Source organism: Mandrillus leucophaeus, unplaced genomic scaffold (genome assembly GCF_000951045.1).
Source record: "Mandrillus leucophaeus isolate KB7577 unplaced genomic scaffold, Mleu.le_1.0 Scaffold1, whole genome shotgun sequence".
NCBI lineage: Eukaryota > Metazoa > Chordata > Mammalia > Primates > Cercopithecidae > Mandrillus > Mandrillus leucophaeus.
Window position 1 is genome coordinate 6973053 of NW_012098097.1, and position 9729 is coordinate 6982781.

General features: G+C 56.4%; 1 protein-coding gene across 3 annotated transcripts in view; it reads left to right on the plus strand.

The window, feature by feature from the left end:
- TTYH2 (tweety family member 2) overlaps positions 1-9729 on the plus strand; it is an 86656-nt gene that overhangs the window by 16679 nt on the left and 60248 nt on the right. Inside the window, exons 1-2 of one of the 3 annotated variants that reach the window (XM_011971770.1) lie at positions 1-130; positions 9078-9250. In XM_011971770.1, the coding sequence (XP_011827160.1) occupies positions 2-130; positions 9078-9250 (302 nt within the window). In that variant the 5' untranslated portion in view covers position 1. Of the gene's footprint in view, positions 131-2035; positions 2132-9077; positions 9251-9729 lie in introns of those variants that run through there. The other 2 variants (XM_011971846.1, XM_011971923.1) reach the window with 2 other exon arrangements.

Here is a 9729-nt window from a genome sequence, read left to right on the forward strand (position 1 = left end):
CATGCAGGCGGCGCGCGTGGACTACATCGCTCCCTGGTGGGTCGTGTGGCTGCACAGCGTTCCGCACCTCGGCCTGCGCCTGCAGCCCGTGAACAGCACCTTCAACCCGGGCGACGAGAGTTACCAGGAGGTGAGTTCGCGCCGCCTCAGACCCCAGCCACGCGCTCCCCAAGTCCCCGCACTACCCCCTCTCCCCTCGAGAGCCTGCACTTTCCCACGTGCCTCTCAGACCCCTTCTCTCCCCGCGCAGCCCTTTCCCGTCTCCCCTCTCCCCTTCTCCCCCACCCTCCCAGGCCCGTGGCCCGCGTCCCCTCCTGTCTGGGAACCTGGGGACCCAGAAGACTGAAGAGATCAGAGTGAAGCGGGCGTGGGGAAGGGAAGGAGGGGCGCGAAACCGCCTGCAGGGACAGGGGCTGAACGCCGAGCGGGCAGGTTGGCGCGGGGTAGGGATAGGGGCATTCGTGTCGGGGTAATCCTGGCGCTCGAGGTGCGGGGATGCTGAGGGGGTGCCCCGGCGTTTTCGACCTTCTGGAGATTCCAAGATGGGGCGCTCTCTTTCCGAGGCTAAGTGGCCTGGGAAAGTTTGGCAGAAACTAAGTAGTCTCCCGAGTCGGTCTCCGCAGCACCCCTCCTCCCCAGTCCTGGCCTGCAGGGTGGGAGTCCCAGCTGGAAGGCTGCAGGGCTGGGGGAAGCGGCGTGGGTCACTTCCCCTCTAGCGCAGAGAACCCACAGCTGCTTGTGCTTGTTCCAGGGAAGGAAGGTGGCCTCCCTCGGCCCATCTCACATTGTCGTCCTGAGGACCCCCTTGCATTGACAGCCTCTCTGTGTCCCCTGGTCCTAGACTGGCCCGTTCCTGTTCCCCCACACCCCTCTCCCCACCCCACCACACCTTCTAAGCCCTGAATTTCTGGCCTAGGGCAGCCACTCCCGGCTTCCCCGCCCTTTCCCTACTCTGCTGGCCCTTGGCGGGATTCTGCACCCCACAGACAGGGCCAGGGCTCCCCCAGACCTCCCTACCCAGACAAACAAAGCTGCAGAATCTCCCAGCCTGTCTCAGGTCTGGTCACGCCTGCTCTGGCCCCAGTGGCCCACCTGTATCAGTTCCGTGTGTTAGGTCAAAGATTCTGGGGCCAGTGGCCCAGGATGGGGTCCATTTGTTCAGAGCCAGGCGCCCATCTCAGGACTTTGACCCCCGGTGGCCTCTCCCTGTGTCAAGTTCTTCAGATACGGGACAGGTCGGAGCAAAGCAGGGCCTCTTGGAGGGAATCCTGATCCAGTGTGAGGTGCCCAAGTGCCAGTGACAGGGAGTCTAATAATAACCCCTGGCGACCCGGCTGCCATCAGGCCCAGGCAGATGGTGCCTGCCCTACCAGAGGGAGGGGGAGCATCAGGACCCCTTCCTGGGGTTCAGTGGGCACTCGCGAGCAAGATGGCAATCAGTGGGCACACCCGCCCTCCCTCCCCCGGACCCTAGCCTGTGGGAGTCCGTGTTCCCTGAGAATGTGACTGCCTGGGGATAGCTCCAGGGAATCTTCCTCTCCCAGAGAATGCATGAAAAGAGGCGGATATGATTTCAGAGACAGCTGTGTGTGTGTGTGTGTGTGTGTGTGTGTGTGTGTGTGTGTGTCCCCATCCCACACCCTGTGCCCCAGATCCCACACCCAGGGTCTCCAGCCACAGTTTTCTCCTCTCCACTGGAGGAAATCTAAACTTCTCATTGGTCAGGAAGATCCCTTGGTGGGGCAGGGATGATAAGGGGACTCCCTCAACCTACTGGCCCCAGAGACAGTTCCTATCTGCCCAGCAGCTGTGGCTGGTGGAGCCTGGGCCTGCCCACAGCCCCCTCAGTCCCATGGACAGGTGGCAGTTGAGCCAGAGGAACCTACTTCCAACCTCTGCCCCTCCTCCCAGGATTCCAGCCCCGGCTCACTTTGTGCTGGGCATCAAATGGTTCCAGAGGGTGTCCCTTCCCATCGGCCACTGCTCCTGGGCAGCTGACACCGGCCCTGCCCACTGGCTCCTGGTCCCGCTCACCCCTCCCCACCACCCAGATCGCTGAGTAGGAGATGAGCGTGGTGGGCCAGGGCCGGAAGTCTGGCTCTGGGTGTTATTTAAGGCGGCTCCTATTTTGGTAAGTTCCCCTGTTGTGACCACAGGTCTCTCCTGGATGTCTTCTTTCCTCCTGAGCACCAGTCACTAACAGAGTCAGGTGGACCGTCAGTCATCCCAGTTCTCAGCAAGCTTGACTGGGGCAAGTGCCGTGCCAGGCGTGGGGTGACCATGGTAACCAAGGCAGCAGGTCTTCAGGAGGAATTCCTGGGGATTCTCCGCGGCTGGGCTCTGGGCTCAGAGCTGTGGCAGACACCGCGCAGTTTGAGGTGGGGGCTCTGCCCTCCAGTTGGCTGGGGTGGATTCCCAGTTCTTTCCGTGTGTGACCACTGGTAGGTGTCTTAACCTCTCTGAGCCTTGCTCCCTTCATCTGCAAGAATTAGATGAGATATTCCACTTATCATGCCTAGTACAGAGAGCTCATACCACATAACAGGAGCTGGTGACGCAGATCGTTTAATGGAGTGGCTGTGAGGTTTAGCAGTGTGTCAGGACAGTACCCTGTGGGGGGATGGAGAGGAAGGAGATCTCTTCCACAGACTCTGATCGGGGGAGACTGAACAAAACGCCTGCAGAAAGGGCTTCAGCTCATGCCCCACATGTTCAAATGCACAGTGCTGGCTGGTGGTACAATGTGTGTGTGCGGTGGGGGCTGGTGCGTGTGCATCAGAGACTAAGCAAGGTTGGAAACAGGCAGGTGCTGGCCTCGTGGGATGTGGGTGGTGCATGGGATTTCAAAGGCAAGGGGGTTCTTGGAAGTGCAGAGATGGTGAAGAGCAGGTCACCTGGTGAGCTGGGATTTCCTGAGCAAATTCAGTGTTCCAGAACCTTCCTCAGGAGGTAGGGGCTCTCACTCACTTTCTGGGGTCTTTAGGAGCTGTGGAAGCCCCCAGTCCTCCTGACAGTTGATCCTCACCCCTTTTCCTGCAGTGAACTTGAGCCCAAGTCCTCACAAAGGCCACTTGGCCTGTGTCACCAACCTTGTGGGGAGGCTACCCTCCGGTCAGCAGAGTCATGAGAGGTTAGCACCAAGGCAGAGCTGTGGATGAGGGCGCCCTGGCCCTGGCCAGGTTATAGCCACCCGGCTCTGGGCTGCCAGATGTGGCTGTGTCTGGAAGGAAATCAGCCTAGACCTGCAGCCCGAGTCTTCTCACCTTTGACAGATGAGGGGGATTGGATTTGGAGATGATTCCTACTCCAAAGAGTTGGTAAAAGGACTGACGAGTTCATGGATTATGAAGCCTGCGGCCAGTGCCTGGCACACCGGAAACTGCCACAATCGCTGCTTGGGAAGGAGAAGACTGCAGCCGGCCAGGTGTCCATTGGGCGGTGTTGGGGACAAGGGAATGGGCACCTGGTACTGAATCCAGCACTGTCTCTCTGAGCAAATGAACGAGGCACTTCAGTGTCCTTGCCTGGGCATGAGCGCCACCATCACCATCCAGCCAGCCCCTCAGGAGAGACCGGATGCTGATGAGCTCAGTACTTGAAACATCTTAGTAAGCTCCCACAGGCTGTGCAAATGTTAGTTATTGCTACTGTCAACAGGCAGGTGGCCACACGTGTGCTTCCTGTTCCAGCTTCCCTTGCCCGGGATCAGCCGACCAGCCGCTCTTTCAGGACATGTGTTAGGAGGCAGAGGATGTTGTTTAATTTTTTGTACATGGGCATGTATTTCCATGCGTTTTCTCTTTGGTTGGTCCGGTTCATAGATTTGCCAAAGTACAGAGTGGAAGGTACAGCGTTGGGAACTAGACCGGAACTACAGGACTTCCTGCTTCTGACTTGGGGGCAGGTCTGAGGAAGAAGGACCAGGCAGCAAGCCCATCCCAGTCGAGATCTGAGAAGAGCCGAGGTTGGGATGAGGAAGCCCCGTGCATCCAGTGTGAATTGAGTCACGGTCATCAGACAGTCATGCTGTGCTGGGAGAGGGCTTAATCTTTCCCAGTGGGCCTGTGGGGGGAGCCTCTCCCTCTAGGTGCTCCTCGTTTCTCTCTCCCAGCCTCTCCCTGAGACCGGCTCACCTCTCTCCAGGTCTTCTGGGGACCGGGGCTGTTGTCCCCTCCCCCACCCAGTGCAGAAGCCCCTTAGGTCCAGCTGCCGTGGTCACTGCGGCCCCCAGCTTGGGTCCCAGCTTGGCACTCTCCGCTCTGGGTTTTTCATGACACAGTGACAAATCAGAAATAATTGAAGTCCCTTTAATGAGGGGCGAAGCAGAGTCTGAGCACCAGTGTGGGAGCTGGGGGCCTGGTGTTGCCGTGGGAGAGGGAGGTGGCTGCAGGGCACAGTGGGAGGCGTGGGGTGGCGTGGGAAACTGTCTTGGCAAAGCTCCGTCCATCTGAGCAGGGGGACCTGGAAGCAGAACTCTTGGCTCCCTCTTCCATTCCCCTCCCCCTCCATGCACACGGGGACATGCGGCGTTAATTAGGAGCAAGAAAATAATTGCCCATTAGAGAGCAGCAGGTGACACCAAGCTGGCCCTGGGAGATGGTGCTGCTGGGGGAGGGGTGGGGAGCCTCCCTGCTCCTCTTTTCCCTCCTCCTTCCTCCTCCCTTGCCCACCTTCCCGCTTCTTTCCTCTTCCCTTCCCACTCCTTTTCCCCCACACCCTCTCACCCTGTCCCACCCACCACCTGTTTTTTCCCAGCACCTAGGTAGGATTCCCAGGAGGGTTTTGGGAAGTAACTCCCTAACAAAAGGCTTCCAAAGGCTGGGCAGGGTGGCTCACACCTGTAATCCCAGCAGTTTGGGAGGCCAAGGAAGGAGGATCACATGAGCCCAGGAGTTGGAGACAAACCTGGCCAACATAGTGAGAGCCTGTCTGTATTTTTTTTTTTTTTAACAAAAAAAAAAAAAAAAAAAAAAAAAAAGGCCTCCGAGTTTGGGTTTCCCAGGCCTCGCTTTCACTGGAGCTGGACAGCATTATCAGTAACCTAATTGAGGCCAGCTGCCCAGCTTGGAGAGGCCCCAGACCACAGAGGCTCAGCGCCTGCTGAAGGGGGAGATCAAGAGGCTGGAGGAGACTTGAGAGAGTGAAACGGGGGAGCCGGCTGCATCACCCACAGCCTGATCCTTCTCAGATGAGCCTCCCTTGCTGGGTAGGGACACTGGTAAATTCAGGAGCTTCTGCCACTAGTGATAAAATGATAGTGGGGCTGTTCAGGAGGCAAACTCGAAGTAAAGGGTAGCTGGGGGCAGGCTGGACGGTAGCTGGGCTCTCGGCTATACAGGAGGTTTGTCTGGGGCTCCCTTACATTTTTTTGTCATTAGGAATAACTTGGTTGGGCCTGGTGGCTCACACCCATAATCTCAGCACTTTGGGAGGCCAAGGCAGATGGATCACTTGAGGTCGGGAGTTCAAGACCAGCCTGGTCCTTTTGTGCTAAAAGTACAAAAAAATTAGCTGAGCATGGTGGCACACATCTGTAATCCCAGCTACTCAGGAGGCTGAGGCAGTAGAATCGCTTGAACTCAGGAGGCGGAAGTTACAGTCAGCCGAGATCATGCCACTGCACTCCAGCCTGGTGACAGAGCAAGACTGCGTCTCAAAAAAAAAAATACAAAAAAATTAGCTGGACATGGTGGCATGTGCCTATAATCCTGGCTACTCGGGAGGCTAAGGCAGGAGAATCGCTTGAACCTGGGAGGCAGAGGTTACAGTGAGCCAACATTGCACCATTGCACTCCAGCCTGGTGACAGAGCAAGACTCCATCTCAAAAAAAAAAATACAAAAAAATTAGCTGGGCATGGTGGCACATGCCTGTAATCCCAGCTACTCAGGAGGCTGAGGTAGGGGAATCACTTAAACCCCGGAGGCAGAGGTTGCAGTAAGCCAAGATTGCGCCACTGCACTCCAGCCTGGGTGACAGAGTGAGACACTGTCTCAAAGAAAAAAAAAAAGGAATAACTTACAGGAAAGAGTGTAATCTTAAGTGTGCAGCTCAATGAATTTATACCCTTGAGCACCTGCGTGCATGGTGTGTGTGTGTGTGTGAGCAACACCATCCCAATCAAATTGTATTCCTGATCCCCCAGAAGCCTCCTTCATGCTCCCTTGAAGTCAGCACCCTCCCAAAGGTAGCGATGATTCGATGATTCACATTTCTCTGGCTGTTGATGAGTATCTCTGACTCTGAACTTCATATAAATTAATCCATACGGTCTCTGCTGTTCCATGTCTGGCTTTCTCCCTCAACCTGACTTCTGGGATATTCGTCCCAGAAATATCGTCATGTGTGGCTAGTTTCCTTTTCATGGCTGTGTAGTATTCTGAGACTATAACACGTGTTCTGTATCTTTTCTCTTGTTGGACGTTTTTGTCCTTTTGGGTGTTGGCTGTGACTGCTGTGTGAAGCTGCTGTGAACATTTGTGTATCTTCAGAGGGACACAGCCCTCCTTTCTGTGAAGCAGAATTGCTGGGTCATGGCATGCATGTTGCACAATGGTTTGCAAATTGTTTTTTGGCTTGGTTTGGGGTTTTTCTGGGGTGGAGGGGTGAGTTATCTTTTTTAAGGGTATGTTGTTGCCTAGCCCAGGCTAGACTCAAACTCCTGGGCTCAAGTGATCCTCCCATCCCAGCCTCCCAGTAGCTGGGATTACAAGTGCATGCCACCAGGCCTCGCTGGTTTACAAATGGTTAGGAGGATCCCTGGGCTTTAGCAGAGGGCCCCTCAGGGACTGCCAAGGGGCGGCCAGGACAAAACGTGACGTTTCTATCCACTCCTTACTCAGATGAAGCTCTGCGTTTCAGGGCTCTGCTAAGCAAGTCAGTTCGAAGAAAACGTTAAGCTACTGGAAAAAGTTTGAGAACTGCTGTGTGCTGCCCAGACTTTAATGGAATATATGTTGCCTGGGATCGTCTCTAGAGGCGGGTCTGATTCACTGGCTCCAGGATGGGGCTTGGGATTCTGCACCTCTGACAAGCTCCCAGAAGATGTCAGGGCCACAGGTCACGGGCTGGTAAACTTCACTTTGAGGAAAGAGGCTCTCAACTCCCAGCTATCTTGGCCTCCTCTGCCTTGGCCTGGGCTGTAGGGCCCTCTGGTGAAGAGGCATGGACTGAGGACCAGAAGAGGGGCAGTGACTTTCCACCATCTCTTTCTACCCCTGGGCTTGCTGGGGTCAGTCCCAGGGACAGGCTGTGCTAATGAGTGGTCCAGGCGGGGAGAGCCCCAGCCCCAGCCCCCTGTCACACTGTGAAGTCTTTGGGAGACGGAGGTGCCCAGATCTACTGGGCCCTGGCTTCCCAGCTGCCACTTTTTTTTTTGTGTGTGTGAGACAGGATCTCCCTCTGTCACCCAGGCTGGAGTGTAGTGGCGCAATCATGGTTCACTGCAGCCTCAACCTCCCAGTCTCAAGCGATCTTCCCACCTCAGCCTCCTGAGTAGCTGAGACTACAGGCACATGCCACCATGCCCAGCTAATTTTTATTTTTTATTTTTTTGTAGAGACAGAGTCTCCCTATATTGCCCAGACTGGTCCTAAACTCCTGGGCTCAAGCAATCCTTTCACCTTGGCCTCTCAAAGTGCTGGGATTATAGGCGTGAGCCACCACACCTGGCAGAAAGCCACATTTTAAGTCAAACCCATCTGTTCCCCTCCCAAGTGAGCCATCTCTCCTGCCTTTTTCTGGGCTGCCCCCACCACTTCAGCTGAGAAGTCTGTCAGCCAAGAGTGACCAGCAGAGCAGCCTGTGTCAGAGGCCCGAAGGCCTGCCCGCGTCTCACAGGGCTAGCAGCATGGCCTCCAGTAGGTGTCTGTCCCCCTGGAAAACGGCCCCAAAGCCTCGGATTGCAGAGCCCGGCTCTGGTTTGTCGGGGCTGTCTCCGTGTGTGCCTGCCCCTGCACTAGTCTCATCTCCCCCTTAGACCGCAGGGTCCCGGAGTCCCACTTGCTGCCGATGGCCACCTCCTGCATAGGGCTCCCTGAAACAGGCTTTCCTAGGCAGCCCCCCGGGGCGCTAGGGATTCGGGATCAGGAACCCCTATCGGGGGTGCATGGGAGGCAGGGACGGCTGTCAGCTCAGGAGCCTGACTTAGAGCCAGGTCCAGCCCTGGCTGGCAACCGCCAATCCCGGTGCCATCTGGTGCCCATCTGGCAAAATCAAGAGATGAGTGAGCAGAGAGTGGCACCGGGCCTCCTGATAGACAGGGGCTCCCATTGCAGGACCCCGAGGTGCTAGGCAGGCCTCAGGCCCCTCCGACCCCCTTAGAATTCTGGCTTTACTGCTGCTGCTGGCCCTGGAGGTTCAGCTGTCCCTGTTGGGGTGCAGTGGAAGGGACTCCATAAGTTGCCTATCCTGACTGTCCCGCCCCCTCACGCATCCCCCAAGCATGGAGCTGGCTTCTCGATTCTCAGGATGGACCCAATACCTAGAACAAGCTCTTCACATTCTGGGTAAAGGATGATGCCCAGACTGGGACAGTGGAGTCCTTGCATGGAAGAGGCGACAGATACACAGGCCTGTCCTTCCAGGCCCTGTCTCAGTGGCACTCAGCGCCCGAGGCCTCTGGGTACTCTGGTCCTGGACAGCATCCCTGTCCTTGCCTGTCTCCCTAAGCCATAGAGCTCACCACCCACAGCCCTGCCTGCCCGCCGGGGATTCCTGCCTTATCTCCTGAGTGACTCAGACTCTTCATCAGCAGGACCTGGTCCTTATCTTCATCCAGGGTCTGAACCAGAAACTGGGGACCAGCTCTGACACCCTTCCCTCACTGACCACCAGGCCCACCACTTGGCCTCGTGCCCTCCATTACTCCCACCCAAGTGCCTTAGCGCTGGGCCCTCTGTTGACAAAGTAGGAACTTGAACCATAGGTGGAGCTTGGAAGGATGGATGAGAGACACAGCTCAGCTCTGGTCCTATCTGCAGCCCAGGTGGTGGGGCACTCGGGGCTCAAGGGCAGGGCACTTCCAGAGCCCCGCACTGCAGGGATGAAGAGTAACAACAGGCCTCTGCTCTCTTCCAGTCGCTGCTGTTCCTGGGGCTGGTGGCCGCGGTCTGCCTGGGCCTGAACCTCATCTTTCTTGTGGCTTACCTGGTCTGCGCTTGCTGCTGCCAGCAAGACGATGCGGTACAGACCAAGCAGCGCCACTCCTGCTGCATCACCTGGACAGCCGTGGTGGCTGGGCTCGTCTGCTGGTGAGTGTCCCTGGGCTCTGGGCCTGGGGTATGTGGCTCACTCTGCAAGGGGCCAGGGACTGTCTGGCCATGTTCTCCTGACTGAGCTCTGGCTACCTTGATGGAAAAGCTTGTCCCCAAATGAATGTTGTCCCTTTTCTTACCAAGCATCAGGAATCAGATGCCCGGGGTGGTGATGGGGTCTCCAGAAAGGTCTCCCAAGTGGCCCCCCAAACCCTGTCCCAATGTGAGTTTGTCCTGTGCCCAGCAGCCTTGCAGGCAGCATTTCTGCACCGACACTGGGCATCTCCAGTCTGTGTCCCTGTCCCCTGCCAGCTGCTGCCCTGGGTCTGTGAGATCAGAAGATAGTTTGACTCCAGCACAAACCAATTCCATCTTCTTGTAAGATCAATAGCCTTTAATGTCATTAGCCAGTTCTTCTTTGGTTTGGATGAGGAAGTGAGAATTTCTTTTATTTATTTATTTATTTATTTATTTAT